Source organism: Pieris brassicae, chromosome 7 (assembly GCF_905147105.1).
Source record: "Pieris brassicae chromosome 7, ilPieBrab1.1, whole genome shotgun sequence".
Lineage (NCBI taxonomy): Eukaryota > Metazoa > Arthropoda > Insecta > Lepidoptera > Pieridae > Pieris > Pieris brassicae.
In genome coordinates, this window is record NC_059671.1 from 2,501,290 (window position 1) to 2,518,386 (window position 17,097).

Sequence of the window (17,097 nt, forward strand, 5' to 3'; positions counted from 1 at the left end):
ACGGTCTTACTAATTAAAACCTGCTCAATAAATGCAGCTCTAGCTCTAGCGAAATTCTTAGCTCTTATCTATATATCTTATATATATAAAAATTAATCCCTAATTCCCTTGGTCACGGCATCAAGCGTGAACTGCTGGATTGGTTTCGCTAATTCTTTTTTTGTTGTGTTTATTATTAAACACAACAAAAAAAGAATTAGCGAAGTTGTGTGATTGTGTTTAATAATAAACACAACAAAAAAAGAATTAGCGAAGGTCAGAAGGTTCTTATGAAAGAAAGAAATACGAAAATTGCGCGGAAAATTAGAAAATTTAAGAGTACTTAGCAAATTTTTTAAAACAAACAAAAAATGTTATCATAAAGCATTAGAATAAAAAACACTTTGTTTCTGAAATATTCTTTTTAGTTATTATACCAATTCGAAATTAATAATCATGGTTAAAACAGAACAACATCTGTCGGATCCACTAGTAAACAATAAATAAGATAACGAATCAGCTAACTGTCTTTTAAAATGGGTAAAATAATATTGTAGGTACATTATATGTATCCTTTGTCAAAACGTATTTATTTGTATCAATAAGCGTAACGTTTTTATTATAGAATGTAAATGTACTGATTCATCGTTTGATTTAAAAAAATGTCTCACATTAATTTCATGCTGTGTGAAGTTTTTACTATAGGGGAATGTAAACATAATCAGTTTTGGTATTAAGTGAGCACAATTTTTCGTAGCTCTTTTTTTTTTAAGTTCCCTCTATTGCCTATTCTATTTTTTACAATATATCTAAAAGTAGCATTTGGGTAACAGCTGTTTATAAGATATTTTTCTTATTTAAACCACCCGGATGACCAAGGAACCGGGTACCTAAGTATAATTTTTCGTGTATGTATTTAAAAACAACAGTGGGTATACTGTACAATTGAATAATACTACAAGTAAATTCTTTATTGTTAAGGTAAGGAAACTTGAGTATTTCGGAAACGTTTTACGTAACACCAACAATTTTGAGCTCCTTCAACTAATCATACAAGGTAAAGTGGCAGTAGCAGACGCACTGGTTGAAAAACCAAAGACAATGGTTTGGTCAAGGCACCAAGACTTTGTTTAAAAGCACAGCATCCAAAATTAAACTAGCCTAATGATCGCCAAGCTTCGCTTGGTCATGTCACTATAAGAAGATTTTATTGTTATTACTAACATAGTCAACTCGCAATAACATTCATGTAAAAATAGGATAGCTTAACTTGAAATAGCTTAACTTAAATTATGCGCTTGAAATATTCTGTATATTGAAATTCATTTTCATTCATTGAAAATGTAGCTTTAATAAGCAAAGCATAGAATCATGTTGGCACTGTGGAGCTAAGATGGTTCATAAATGAAGGATGCTCGATCAGTATGACCACTGACAAAGACCACGCCGACCTTATGTGCTTATTTCTGGGCGCATGTGTGTAAAACTCTTCTCTGCTCTTACAACAACATATTCTTTGTAGTGGATTATCGATAATTAAGTAGGTACAATAGGCGAATATTTAAATATAACAAAACATATATTACGGTTATTGTACACGTCTCCCAGGATAATATGTACGTTTGTGGTTAATTTAACTTTGTTTGACTGTCTTTAATTCAAAAATGATGACGCCAAAGCTACGTCCAGTCCTATCCCTGAATAAGCAAGCGGAAGCAAACTGGCTAGTCCTAGGACGAGCTAGGAGTCCCAGTACCTAATGTCGCTAAAGGTCTATTATTTATTTATTCATTTGGGAAACAAACAGATACATCTAAAAGTATAAAACAAAAAAGAAGTATAAAAAGTTTCACTGATAAAAAATAAGATATAAAGCAAAACAAAACATGACATGACAGCAGAATGTTATTTAAGTAGACTATACAGTTCAAAGTTTTTATTTATTTGAATTGAAAATTTGATGAATTAATTTGTGAAAAAGATTTTTTTCCAGAATATAAACTTTTTATCGTATTTGAAAATTAAGAAGATTTAGTTACTGTCGCATTATGACAATATACTATTTACTATTTGTGCAAGAAAGCGCTCGTTGTCAGATTGGAAATAAACATAAATAGTTTATACAAAACTAAATTTTCAGTTACAAATTTTGGCTTGAAGTAATTGTTTATATTACTTACGAGGTAACGTCGAACTGTTGACGCTTTTTATAGTAGTTGAAGTAAAGTGTGTATAACATTTAAACAAAAGTATGTTAAGTCTCATAAGCAAAGAAATCCCGATCAATTCGTTGTTTCAATGGCATTTTTTCTTATTTATGCAGCCATTAAGTTACCTGTACTAAACAAGAGCTGCACGCTGCTGAACGCAAGCTGTTCATCATATTATAAAATAAACCATTGTGAAACTAATTCTCTATTCTTTGTAAAAAGTTTACCTGGAAAATAAATATGTTTTAAACATTATTAAAAAAATCTTTCAAAATTACTAAAGGTATTTAATATTGTGGTTATATCCACAATCTCATATTAATCAAGTTTTAGAGAAGGCCGTTAATATGATTCCTCAACGTGAGCGCGCTTGCGATGAGCTGCTGCAGAATCCTCTCCTTCGAACCCCACCTCCTGAACCAGAAAGACCTAGACCACCACGGATACGGAAACCTAGAGAATTTAAGCTCGTAAGTAATCCACCAACTATTTAACGTATCAAAGTCTAAAATTTTAACCCTGAAGCATTTAAAGAAAACTATCGTTTGTAAAGCCCTAATTAATGTTTTGTCACGTTTAATTTATTGATTACTAGAGTGAGAAAGACAAGCCCTCAATAAGCTAACGGTTTGTTTTTTCTGAAGTATTTTTTTAGAATTCTTTTTAGGATACAATTTTAATAACGTTAACAATAGCAAATTATATTATTTACCACTATACAACTTAATACATAGTGATCCGATAAACATATATTTTATACTCTTGACAAAAATGTTCAGATAATCCAATTATATTGTTTGAATTTTTAGCCACCGAGGTTCCCGCTTTTATCAAAAGACTTTTACGCGTCATGGTGTAATCATCAAAAAGAGGTATGTTATTTTTCTGATTCTCTAACATAAATTGACGTCTTTGGTGGTTTAACACGTCAAATTCTGGCTTATTCTCGTACATATAAGATGCAGTGACCAATGTTGGCCAAATGGCTTCAGCGTGCGGCTATCTCTGAGGCTCGTAGGCTCAACTCAAAATAACTTAATTCATATAGGTAACTAAGTACACTTAACGTCAACGTTAAATTGATTCTAAATTTACATTTCCTACCAGATCGCAAGTCAAGGGGGAAAAACGGGCAAGAAACTCTCGACCACTCTATTTGATCACGACGTTCTGAGTCATACAAATTGTTTGAGCAAATCAATCCCAGGGATTAGGATAATTCAAATAATCGTTAAATTTATAAAAAGCTTCACTGATTAACGAGAGTTTCAAATTAATTCAGTGATAATTGGGAGTTTGTCGAAAAACCAATACAATTTCCATAGAAGCTCCATCACTGGCTGTGCACAAATAGACTTCCTCTCTATCTGCGCATTTCAGGCATGCTCGTATGGTCAAGGAAAACCTTGTAAGGAAACAAGCTTGCCTCAAACTCAGTGTGTCAGGCGCCTGGAGGAGGTACCTGACACACTGAGTTTGAGGCAAGGCAAGGTGATAACCTACTTGTCTTTGAAATAAAAATTATCAAAGAAATTGATGAAATCTGAAGCCAAGATATAGGGTTGTAGCGCCCCTGGATTATTATTATAAGACGCATACATTTTTACTCTACAGCCTCTAATAATTTTAACTGAACGACCTGATATAATACGTTTCAAAGCGCAACGCTATTGTACTATTATATTTGCAGCTGCAACTCGCAAAGCACAAAGTAGATGATCATCCTCCTGGACTGTTCCCAGAGCTGTATCTAAAACCACGGCGTTTGAACTACTATGCACGCCAGCTTGAAGAGAATATGAACGTGAATAAGGAACTCTTGAAGAGGATCAATCTCATTCAACGGACTGGAGTAAGCTCATACAATTTATATACATACTGGAGTATACTGAAGATAGTGAAGCTGTCAGCGTCTTTAAATGAATAAGTTTATATGGACGTTTGACTATCATATTAAATTCATCATACATATATTATAAAGAGGAAAAATTTGTGTCTTGTATCTATGTTTGTAATATTTTCACACAAAAACTACTGGGCCGATTTCAATTCAAATTCTTTCAGCATTAGACCGCAGCAACTTTACTGACTGACATAAGCCATAGACATAGCTACTTGAAATTAATAATTATTCAATACCTGAATAGTTTTTTTTTAATTCACTTATGTCATTCTACGTAAACTTGATACATTTTTTTTTATTAAGAATGATTTACAGCTTATTACTAACCTACTTACAATGTTATTTTTACGCCATTAACTAAATATTTACATATAGTTAAGTACTAATAATATTAACTGGATTGGTAACAATAAAATGATTAAATTAAAATGTAGACATATATTCTTTGTAAAGTAAAATCTGTATATCGATTGGATTATGAATGTAAGTGTGTATCTAATAATATACAAAGAAGTTATAAAAATTATGTAAAATAAAACTTTTATGATAAAAAAAATATATCTATACTTAGTAGAATTTTCTACCACAAAATCGGTATCTACGCGAGTAAACCGGGCACTGCTATAAAGCCTTTCATACTGGATTTGGTTTTTGGTAAATAAAACACAGTTGAGCCGCTAATAAAAGTTATCTTGAAAGCAAGTGTTTGCCACATTTTTAACAAAAAATTGTAAAACGTCTGTGATATTATAAAATATTTTTGTAGGGTTTTGTAGATTGCTGGATGTACCCCGAGCTCACAGATACATATAACAAATTGCTGTGCAAACAACGCCAAAGAGTGTTGGATGAAATACGAAGACAGAACATATATTTCTACTCACGTCTCTTGATTGCAGTTAGTATATTTTGAGTTAACAATTTCCTACATATTCTTCATATTTTCAAGCTTAAAGATAAGTTTACCTTTTTTATTAATCACAGAGCGTTTTCATATTTAAATAAAAAAGAGATGAGACACTGAGTCGTAGAGTAGTGTTGGACTAGTGGCTTCAGCGTGCGACTCTCCTTCCTGAGGTGGTAGGTTCAATCCCTGGCTGTGCACCTATGGCCTTTATTTCTATGTGCGCATTTATCATTCGAACGGTGAAGGAAAACATCGTGAGGAAACCGACTTGCCTATGAGATTGACAAATGATTATGAAATTGATTTAGAAATCTAAAGCCCGACTCAATTGTAGCGCAACTGTCTAATTTGTATTTATTTATTGTACGGTTCCTGGGTCAACGGGATGCTTGAAATAATAGAGATTTATTGATTTACTCTATATTTACCACTCGCGTGTTACAATAGAATATGAGCGAAATAATGACGTGTTAATTGCTATATACCGAATGAATACAATTTAACAGTCAAAGAGAGTGCCTACGTCTGGCTATGCTCTCGGGGCGTAACTCCCATGATTTAGTTAATCGCTATGAACGAATGTAGAAGAGAGTGCCTGCGTCGGGCTATACTCTCGGGACGTAACTCCGACAATTTGGGAAATCGTCACGCTTATAAGTGATCGATATGTACACCCATGGCACGTACAAACATAGGAATTTGTCAAGATTGTAAATGAGCAAGGATGTACCTTGGCACGTACATAGGGATCATCACGCTTATAAAACTAAGAAAGCCTGAGTGAGCAAAATGTACAGCCTTGGCTCGTACATACTCCCCCAGGCAAAAAGTGCAATATGAATATGTAGTGCTTTACAAAATGAATCCATTATATGCTTAACTTAAGGAAATGTTTAACAGTCTCTAAATTTATGTTATTACTTCTTACACTATTCCACGGCACTATCACTAACACTTCCGTCCGGTCCCGGGTGGGTCTCCCTGACGCCACTGCGAAACCGGCTGCTGCTTCAGCTGATGCTACACCTACTGCTCCGTGACGTCTCTTGATCTTTATATGATCGTAATGTCCTATCCACTACCTGTCTTGAGCACATTCTGAGAACTATCATGAGCATAAAAGTACATTACTGTGTTGTTGAATGAAACCATGACCTAGGTTAAATATGATTGTTATAAAATGCAACCGTACCTCGGTAATTTGATATCTACATAATATTATTCATTGTATTTGACGTCTTTCACAGTAGGTCAATCCACTAGCTAACATATGATATTTTGCTGAACTGGCATTCCATGTATTGTTTAAGATATTATATTATTCATCCTTTTTCACGTTATAAAATTAAATATGAATAGTTATATCTGTGATAATAACTTTCACTCAATATTAAATGTTAAGTTTCGACGATGTATGTTATACATAAATGGAACTGTATTTATGTATGCTTAAAGGAATTTTAAGTATAATTTTATAGATGGTGCTTTTCTTTCTTTTCCTTTGGTTACTCATATTGGACTCATAGGATTGCATTACTGAATAAGTTTTTTTTTATATTTATAATGTCCTGGCCGAACACCGTGTGTGTGTGCGTGACGTTGGACAGAAGAATCTTTACTAATATTTTAATTAAACACAGAACGTTTACAACCTCGTATTATACGAGTACATTTATACAAAACTTCCGTCACGGATACGAACGTTAGTTAATTATATACACCTTCAAATGATTGAATTGAACACCGCAATCGTATGAAATTGACATTCGCACAACGTAACATTTAATGCCAGTTTGTGTTGTTTAATTTTTATAATATTTAAAGCGATCAGAACAACCGTTGACGAAGGAGCTTGAAGTTCTATGGAAGGACACGAAGCATAAATTAATTTTAGGTGCATCGTAAGTATATTAAACTTTTTAGATTAAAATAAAACTACTGAAGTTTTACATCTTTGTTTCGCTTTCAGATTGCCATTTATTTTATTTAAAACCGAAAAAATCGACCGTGATATAAAGGATTCTGCTTTCGATAAGCCACCAAACATTAATAGGCCTAAGTAAGCATTATTTTTTATAGTAAATTCTTTATACCTAAAGAGGTACCGGCAAACTTCTTGAGAATTAAATTAAACAAGGGAGTGGGGGAAAGTTTACGCATTGTACACAGCGCGGGACACATACGTCAACTGATTTAACTTTTTTTTTTTTTTGGAATCTCGCTGTTGGCCTTAAGGGCCTTTACAGCTCAGCTCGGGCTGTTTTGGCGAGCGTAGCACGGCCAGAATGGCGTTTTATCCCGCGGCTAGCGCAAGGGCGTCTCGAACCTCGGCTTGGGCCGTCGCGGGGTGGTCAATCGCCTGAAGGGCAGGACGGAAGCTCACTGGAGTGAGCGAAGTACGAAGTAAAGGTCCTCGCCTTCCCCGGTGAAGGTGGTTTTTTACCCTAATCTGTAAATTCTGATTTAACAATCACGCGATAGACACGTGTGATTGTTAAATCAGATTTCTACGACTCTCCCCCCCCCCAACGAAAATCGCTTCTGCGCAGGCAAGGACATTTGTTCAAGATATTTGCCGGTATTTATATAAGGGTACTAATATTAAGTAATATCGCCGCACATGGACAATCTCATTGACAGAGGGCTCCCAAGTGCGTTGCCGGCCTTTCAATTTATTATTATTATTAGATAATATACAGATGTAAGACGCCGATATTTTTTGGCCTTCAACCTTTAATAATTTCAACGTGTGTAGTAAAACTAATTAAATAAATACAATATTATATAACAAATTAGAAAGATTTACAAATGAACTCATAATAACTAGACTACTAAAGCATGGGAATACGACATTATCTCCGATTTCCAAAATCTTTTAAAAAGTTATAGTTAGGCCCCCAGTATTTGTAGTTTTAGCAACTAAGAATTGTCATTCACGTTTTTTTATGTAATAGGAGGCAAACGGGCAGGAGGCTCACCTGATGTGAAGCGATACCGCCGCCCATGGACACTCACATTGCCAGAAGGCTCACAAGTGCGTTGCCGGCCTTTCAAGAATTGGTACTCTCTTTTCTTGAAGGTGATGTTTACACTTATCGGTTGAGATATTGGAGCGTTAAATTAAGACGACAGGAGTCTGTAAGATTGATGTTTCAGAGTATCTATGGAGATATGGGTTATTGGTGGGTCTAAGATTGGTAGAGTTACAATGGAGCTGTTTACGGACTTGGTGCCGAAGACATGCCAGCTGTTCATGAGTCTTGTAAAGGGGGACAGTCGAGGTCACGCATATATGGGCACAAGAATTTTTAGGTAAAGATTATTCTATATTTATATATTTAATATTACTATATAACTTCGTTGCTGAGTTAGTCCGTCTTCGTACGTCGTACGAGCGTCGTCTACTCCCGGACCTTCGGCAGTGAACAGATGATTCACACTCCCTATATTCTCCGAGTCTAATGTTCAATGATCTTCCATATTTTTGCATCATAACCATTTGATAAAATATATTTCGTATTTAAGGCAATGAAAAGGCTTTTTATGTTTATAGAGTTGTACCAGATTTATATTGCCGAGCCGGTGACGTCACCAAGGACAACGGGTTTGGTTGTTATTTAGCTGAAGGGCAGACAGAGCCACCAACACCTGAAAGCTTTCGCTTGAAGCATTCTGTTCCTGGTATTATTTTTATTAAGTCTCGTAACATGAGCTATGTATTTTCAGCAGCTGTAGGTCAACGAACATGATAAATTAAGAAGCTCATCTTTTAGAGAAAGGTGGTGATGATCATCTATACTAATAAAGCCGTAATATTGTTTTATGGGAATTAACCACTATACCACAGATATTATATCATTTATCAAAGTCTATATAATATAAGACTGAGTAGTGTTCGCCTAGTGGCTTCATGTCCGAGGTCGTAGGTTTGATCCCCCCCCCCCAGCTGTGCCCCAATGTACTTTTTACTTTCTATGTGCGCATTTAACCTTCGCTCGATCGGTGGAGGAAAACATCGTGAGGATACTGGCTTGCCTTAGACTCAAAAGTCGACGGCGTATGTAACGCACAGAAGGCTGATCGCTTGCCTATTAGATTGACATGATAAAAGAGATACAGACATCTGAGACCCAGACCTAAAAAGATTCTAGCACCACTCACAATAAATAATAAAGTGAACCAATATTTTTATTACAGGTGTTTTATCAATGGTGGTAACGTCTGATAATGAAGTGTGTGGCCAGTTTAATATAATATTTAAGCCTCTGCCACAATTTGATGGAAAGCATGTCGTGTTTGGAAGGGTAGGTTAAATTAATTCTAAAATTGTATTTTTCCCTTTGCCTTGTCTTCCCGTCCCTGTATAGGGTACACAATGTGTTCACTAAAATAAATATATTGATCAAATGATTTAGATCATCGGAGGCCCAGCGCAAGCATTAGAAAGGATCAGTGCACTTGGTCTTCCATTGGGATCCACGACATCCGACTGCATCATCAGATATTGTGGTTGGTTTACACGTACTGGTCAATATAGAGAGGGTAACACTAATACTATTAAATTCCCACCACGACGAAAAACATAACTTTTATATGTATTTTTTTGTGAAATAAATTTGTCATCAATCAATGTAAATTTTATTGACAATTGACATTTGGTATATAATTAGAAAAATGCGTATAATTCATACGACTCAAAACACCTTATAAATAATTTATCGTCAGTGCCTTTTGCGAATGGAATGACAGTCACTCTATTTTTACAAATAGTCCGCAAGAAAATATTAATGCCAGCACCTGAAACAATAAATTTATTAGTCACGGTATAACCGACGGACGGATCTAAGGTAGTGGGGTGAGATGTTAAATCGATATTGATAGTGTTGCCTACCACACTCGTAATCGTGTTTTGTTTTACGTTCCTCATACAAACACTAACTATCCAAAATAACTCAGTTGTGTATCGCGCAGCCCGGCCATTTAACAAACGCTATTTAAGCCTTAACTTGTTCAAGCTATCGCTATTGAGATCCATCCAGCTGCATAATGAGCACACCCCACATACACACATGTGTACTTCACGCACATACCCTTACACACCATCACACAACACAGCCGAATAAGAATTTGCTTAATCATTTTTGTTGAATTTTTCCTTTCGTAAATATTTGAACCTTTTTGTATATATTATGTATTCCATCTTAGACTATAATCTTTGGTATAGGTTTGTGTTATATATTATTTATTTTTGCAGTGGGATTATGTAATAAATACCTTTTGTTACATATTTATAGATTCTTCATAAAACTAGCCGTAGTGTTTTTTTACTTTATTTTTTACTTTTAATTATGGAAGTAATTCTTACCATAACCAAAGCTACAATGATAGCAACAGCACCAACATACACCGCATCTTCTCGGAGCAAGTCTATAGTTTTGTTGAGACATCCGTCCATGTACATCGTGGTCGGATTGGGAGAATACCTGCAGTCCAAGCGCTGGAAATGACAAAAGCGACATATTATTAGCTAGAGTTATCTTTTTTATTGTTGTTTCGTTATCCCATTTTGTAATATTACTTTAATTTCGCTGGTCATGTGTGGTCATTATAGGGACGGTACCTTTCTAATATATATTAGTTTGTTGTGTAATTTTAGTGATCCAAATAAAAAAAGTGAAAAAGCATTTTTTTACACAATTCGACTCCACCAAATTATTTTATGAAAAAGATAATTCTATTGCAATTACGCGGATGTTTGACACGAAAATAAAAAGACAGAAAGTACAAATATCGGTTACGTTTATTTATTAACCAGTGTAAGGTAAGCTATGTATAATGTATGTATGTAAAAACCCTCCTTGATTCAATTGTTTTCAATCAAGTCAGTTTTTTAATAAAATATTTTTAACAAAACAGGTGATCCTTCCGAAATTATATTATACTCTGAAATAAACTATATGTATTTACACTTTGTTATCTTAGATATAATAAAACAGGTTAAATAAGCTATTAAGCAACTGGCGGTGTAATCGCTTGACAACGATTTCTTTCAGGTAACCCTAGTCAAGAAAAGAAAAACCTAGTGGTAAAGGGTACAAAGTACAAAAATAATTAACAAAATATGTATGTTTAGTTTTTAGCTTAATTATGTAGATTATGCCTCTTTGATGCCTGCATCTTCCTCGGTGCTTATTTCGCTTATTCGAAACTATTTCGCTCAATAAAAATATATTAATTTAACTTTAAAATAGCGCCATCTATGTGTCACTCTACAAACTTTTCAGCCCCCTATTATGGTTTACTATTCCTAGCAAGTTGAACATACCTTTCCCGGATAGACTTCTTTACAGCAGCTCTCCGGGACATTTCCATTCCAATCGTTATGGCTCTTAACACCGCAGCATTGTAGATGAGATTGCGTATCATCCCAGGCGCGCGTGTACTCATGCTTGACGCCATAATTTGGCATGGAGGCATGCATTTCCCGGTCGAGCGTCGATATAACCTTCTCACGGAAGACGAAAAGTAGAATACCTCCTACCAGCATCGCCACGAATATAATGAATACAAGTATGTAATACTGGAAACAAAACCAAGTATATGTAGGCAAAATATTGATTGTTCATTTTCAACTATTCAATAATTATCTTATAACAACTACCTTACACCTACATGAATAACGTATTATACGTAGTTCACACTCAGGGCCAGGGGACTCGAGGCCTCGGGGCAACAAAGGAGTGGAGGAGCCCTGGCCCCTAATAAATTTTTTTTTCACTAAGTAAAACTAAGAAGATTCTTTTCATATTTATCAAACGTAATATAAAATGTAAATACCGATCAATGGTCTCTGTTATTATATTAATATAAAAAATGTAAATACAGATTAATGGTATCTGTTAATATTTAAGAACAATATAATCATGTTTGTATAATGGTAAAAGTAAAACAACAAAAAAATAATGAAAAGTTGTTTACTAGTCGGAATTTAAATAATCTTTTTCCCGAAGTCTATTGATAGGGATTCTCTTTTGTGGAAGCTTCGGAGCTGTTGGCCCGTTAGCACTCCCCTAATTCCGGCCCTGTACACACTTCTACGTATTAGTCTATATTATGAAAGTACATGCGAAAACTATAAGAATTTTCCTAAACTAAAGTTGTTTGTTATTGTAAATGCTACTGAAATTAGAAAAACAAAAGCATAACAACAAAATGTCCTGCTTTTTAAAATTACATTTTGAGAAATTACGAATAGTTAACCCCGAATTTAATGTTAATTAATTCTAATTGAAATTTATTTGTGGAGCTAATTTATAGAAAGGCAGATAACATTAATACTTATAATGTTATTTTAGTGTCTTTTGACGTTTGTGACTGATGCTTCAATGATGATATCTGTATGACGAGACTTTAGTGGCCAAGTCCTTTGATTTTAACACATTAATTTCTTTGTTTTCTCCTATTTATTTATTTAACAAAGAAGCTTTAAAGAAACAAGTGTATATTATGTTATGGATGAAGTTTATGGAGATTATTTACCGTGAGCAGCATGCATTTCACTTCCTTCGCTGCGCCGCAGCATCCAAGGAAGGAAAGCAACATGATCGCCGCTCCCATTGCAACGACAACCACTACAGAGGCAATGTACATATTGTTGCTCATGAGCGTACTTGAAAATGAGCGTGACGTCCAAATCCATAGTCCTATTGCCACTGCTAGTAAACCACTTAACTGAAAATGAGTGAAAACTTGTTAAACCCTTAGCTATTTGTCAGTTCAAATGATTACCATTTACTCAAATATTCTGTAAAACGCCGATAGCGCTGAAGTCCCAAACGCGCTTTTAATATTTGCCTCTACACAACCCATTACTTTTAAAAAGATTGTATTTTATAAACAATTTCTATATGTATTTGAAACTTACTTGACATTTATCAAAAGAGTAGTGTTATTGGCGCTATCTTATGTTATAATATGCGTTTTAGTAAATTGCGCTAGACTTAAATAAGTTATTAGGCTAGATCGTAATGTTAAATGATGTCTAGTCCAGAGATTATTTGAGATTCATCTATTAAAACGCTAAAAGATATGTTAAAAAAACGCGCCTGACGTAAAAATAATAGCCATTACCCCAGCAGAGTTTATGTGATTAAATATCTAAATTGTGTATATCTATATCCGTTTTTAAACTATTGCTGGGTCAGCGATATAATCATTTATTTGTTTTTTTTAATTGTAACATTAACGATAAATATATTATAAAAATACAACAAGTTTATAAAGCTACAAAAATAGCATCAATACCGGTTTCCGTGTATGGATAAGAAATCTAAGAGACGGCGTCCTTCCACATTTTTACGTTCCAGATCTTACAAAGAAAGTTGTGACCATAAGTCAACTATTTAAAACATCAATTGCTCGCAGTTACTTGTGTTTATTTTTGTTTGGTTAGCTCTTAGTATATTTGTTTATATTATACATTGTTCGTTACAACAGGAAGTTATATTATAGTTTAAACTACAATTCTTAAAAGGCCGGCAACGCACTCGCGATCTCTTTGGCATTGAGTGTCCATGGGCGGCGGTATCACTTAACATCAGGTGAGCCTCCTGCCCGTTTGCCTCCTATTACATAAAAAAACGTGAATGACAACTCTTAGTTGCTAAAACTACAAATACTGGGGGCCTGTGTTGACATTGCACGGATGTGTATCATAAATTTTTAAAACATTTTGGAAATCGGAGATAATGTCGCATTCCAATGCTTTAGTAGTCTAGTTATTACGAGTTCATTTGTAAATCTTTCTAATTTGTTATATAATATTGTATTTATTTAATTAGTTTTACTACACACGTTGAAATTATTAAAGGTTGAAGGCTAAAAAATATCGGCGTCTTGCATCTGTATATTATCTAACAGCCGTTGGCCCCTGTTCGTATAAAAAAACTAATTTAAATAAAACTTTAAACTATATTACAAAAACACATAATGTACATTATTTACATACTCGACGTGTAGAGTGCTTTTCAAAAGAAGAAATCTATTGCTAATTACGTAATGAAATCTCTTCCATATCAGTAAACGCCTTTTGATGGTTACAGTATGAATACAATGTGTAGTAGCCCGCGTAAAACAAAAGTATGACTTATCCAATGTTAAGTGAAAATATAGTGAAGGAACAGAAGAAGTTAAACAATCAAAGTAACATATTTAATTATATTTCTTAGCATCCGTTATACATATATTACTCCATTAATTTCTGATGCAGCTGATTTAAAACGACCGGACCGATTTTAGGATATTTTTGTGTATTCTAATCTCCCAGTAGACCCCTTCTGTCCTTGTATGTTAAATTATATTTAAAAACTCTTAATTGAATATGATAACTAACTGCATATGTTTTAACAAAGGACAATGTAACAAATTAATGAAAATAATATGTTTAAAAAACTACTACTATAAGTATAGTATATACGTATTACTTCTCAGTCGAAAGAATCAATAATATTATTTTTTTATGTGATCACCTGATGTTAAGCGATACCGCCGCCCATGGACACTCAAATTGCCAGAGGGCTCGTAAGTGCGTTACCGGCCTTTAAAGAATTGGTACGCTCTTTTCTTGAAGGACCCTTAGTTGAATTGGTTCGGAAATACTTTAGTGGGCAGCTGGTTCCACATAGTGGTGTTGCGCGGCAAAAACTGCCTTAGAAAACGCTCAGTTGTGGAACGACGGACGTCGAGGTGATACGGATGGTATTTTGTATTTTGCCTTGAGAGATTTTAATTATTACCATTCTCTCGCATCATACAAAACTTCCGGGTTGGATACAATATTATAACAAAGACACTTACGAAAGTAACAACATTGATCGCAACCAGCGACACTTTCATACATCTACCACAACTGTCCATTGCGCCCCTGGTTGGTGTTTCCCTCCTGAAAATATTTTATTCATGATGTCAACACTTTTCATGTAGCTTTAATATTAAAATAGGTCACGTTTTTTCACAATAAAGACCGCGTAATCTACAATTATAGCTCTAAAATAATGGAATATAATGACTATATGTCATAACATCCAATGGCATTATAACCATTTAGGTCTGGGTCACAGATGTCTGAATCTGTTTCGTGATAAGTTGTTTTTTTTAATAATATATCACAGCCAACTAGCTTAATCAGCCGTTTAACTAACAGCCTAGCCTTTTAACTAAACGGCACCGCTTAAGTAACGGCCTGAAAGATATTCAGCCTTAGCGTTTTATACAACATTTAATAAACTGGCTGGCTAATGCTTGGGCAATTTGTACGATAGAGACATAAAAAAGATGAAACATATGACGTAAAATATATATCTTTTAAAATTAAATTTGCTTAAGTTAAATTCACATTATTGTCACTACACTGCATTGGCATTGTACATGTTGTTTTTCATGAAACTTTGGAAAACACCATCAAAGTTGTGCTTTTCCAACGCTATATTAACTGTTTGAAGAGTTTCTTTCGAGTTTGAGAGTGGCAATAAGTGGAATTAAATTTAAATTAACAGCCAACAGGCTAGGCAAGTAATAAAACGTCATTGATCCAAGTCATTTGCCAAGCTGTTTCATCAACTGGCTGGACATCTTTTAGGCCGCTAGTTAAACTGATTAAGCTAGTTGAAAGCGACATATATAAGGCATGCCGATTTCTTCTCGATGTTTTCCTTCACTGTACGAGCAAGTGTTAAATGTGAACATAGTAAATCCGTTGGTGCACAGCCGGGGATCTAAAATAGTTCCTTAGGGATGAGAGTCGCATCGTCGATACTAAGCCGCTGCTCTTGTACATTCATATATTATATATCAATACAAATATAATTTTTTAGAGACAAAGCTTCTAAAACATATTTTTCTACCGGTACCAACTAAGTACTGAAAGTAAACAAATGTCAAAATATTTTGTATTATACACGTCGTACGTTTGTACGTTTTATTTAATAATGTTATATTAATTACCCATTATTTTCGGGTTCCGTATCCTCCATTCTTAAAACTCACATAAAGTAAAATAGTTTGACATACTGTCTCATATCTGGTGGGTCATGCATACCTCTCATTGCTTGACGCACCATTTCTTGTGCAATTTTTAGGTTGAATATGAAGCACTCCTTTCATTACCACCAAATATATTATAAATTCTATTTAATATTTAAATAGCTTTGTCGTTAATTAATATAGATCTAAGAAATATTTCTCCTTGTGCAGATCATTTATTTTCACCTACCTTCTTTTTATGCGTTAATAATTTTTACTATAGATAAACTTAAAACTACATTATTGTAAATCACGTCTTAAGTACGTAATACAAGATTAATATACACATCAAGCAAATTCGCGCCAATTTTAAAAATATAATTCCAAAATCTCTACGCTCACTATCTTTAATCTCTATTTTTTATGCATATTACCCATAAAGCCTCATAAAAATAGGCTGTATGTGTCATCAATATGTAGAACAAGCAGCATATCATCACGTATAGGTACCATTGCAACTAAGTTGCGCAGACGCACTCAAGGTATAACCCAAGGTCCATCTAACCCCTTCTCTTGTTAGAATGAGAAAGTCAAAATGTATATACAGTCCAACATATATTTTTATTCATTACAGTACTAGTTTCGTTGCAAAACTAGAACTGAAAGATATAAACAAGATTCGTTTAAATAACTGATAATATTTACCGAGTATTAAAGACTGTGCACTACACAAGTAAAATTAAAATAAATCACTTAGTCATCACTTTTTTCGATACTATCGCATCGTAAACACAAAACGAGGTTTCATTCACGTTGAAGCGTGGTAAAAAGGTCAAACGCGGTCGGTAATAACAATTCAACTGGTTTGTTTTACGTTCGGCACGCAACGCCCCACCAGCCTCGAGCAGGTATTTTAAACATATATACAATACTTTACACGTAGTAGTCCGACCTGGAAATGGACCTTACGCACGCTTCGTGGAAAATATTTTATGTGGCACTCCTCATGTTTAAAGAACATTTAGGAAATTTTAGTATTATGTGTGAAATTCGAAAGTTTTCTCTCACTCTAAAACCGT

The 17,097-nt window shown here is 34.3% G+C and overlaps 2 protein-coding genes across 4 annotated transcripts; one reads left to right on the forward strand and one right to left on the reverse strand.

Moving 5' to 3' along the window:
* Nucleotides 1-1,877: 1,877 nt before the first annotated feature.
* LOC123711739 lies at nt 1,878-9,629 on the forward strand. Its single transcript, XM_045664472.1, has 11 exons — nt 1,878-2,162; nt 2,517-2,659; nt 2,999-3,061; nt 3,880-4,041; nt 4,859-4,990; nt 6,824-6,900; nt 6,969-7,058; nt 8,156-8,311; nt 8,553-8,680; nt 9,197-9,303; nt 9,415-9,629. The coding sequence occupies exons 2-11, from the start codon at nt 2,537-2,539 to the stop codon at nt 9,583-9,585; spliced, it is 1,209 nt and encodes a 402-aa protein (XP_045520428.1). The 5' UTR covers nt 1,878-2,162; nt 2,517-2,536; the 3' UTR covers nt 9,586-9,629.
* Nucleotides 9,625-16,882, reverse strand: LOC123711740 (CD151 antigen-like). Of its 3 annotated transcripts, none has more exons than XM_045664475.1 (6): nt 16,724-16,882; nt 14,855-14,939; nt 12,539-12,730; nt 11,325-11,579; nt 10,365-10,496; nt 9,625-9,796 (listed from the first exon to the last, which is right to left on the reverse strand). In XM_045664475.1, exons 2-6 carry the CDS (start codon nt 14,912-14,914, stop codon nt 9,749-9,751), a joined length of 687 nt encoding a protein of 228 aa, XP_045520431.1. In that variant the 5' UTR covers nt 14,915-14,939; nt 16,724-16,882; the 3' UTR covers nt 9,625-9,748. The 3 variants fall into 3 exon arrangements, with proteins under 3 accessions (XP_045520431.1, XP_045520429.1, XP_045520430.1); XM_045664473.1 differs by lacking the exon at nt 16,724-16,882 and adding an exon at nt 16,095-16,188; XM_045664474.1 differs by lacking the exon at nt 16,724-16,882 and adding an exon at nt 16,001-16,090.
* Nucleotides 16,883-17,097: the final 215 nt, after the last annotated feature.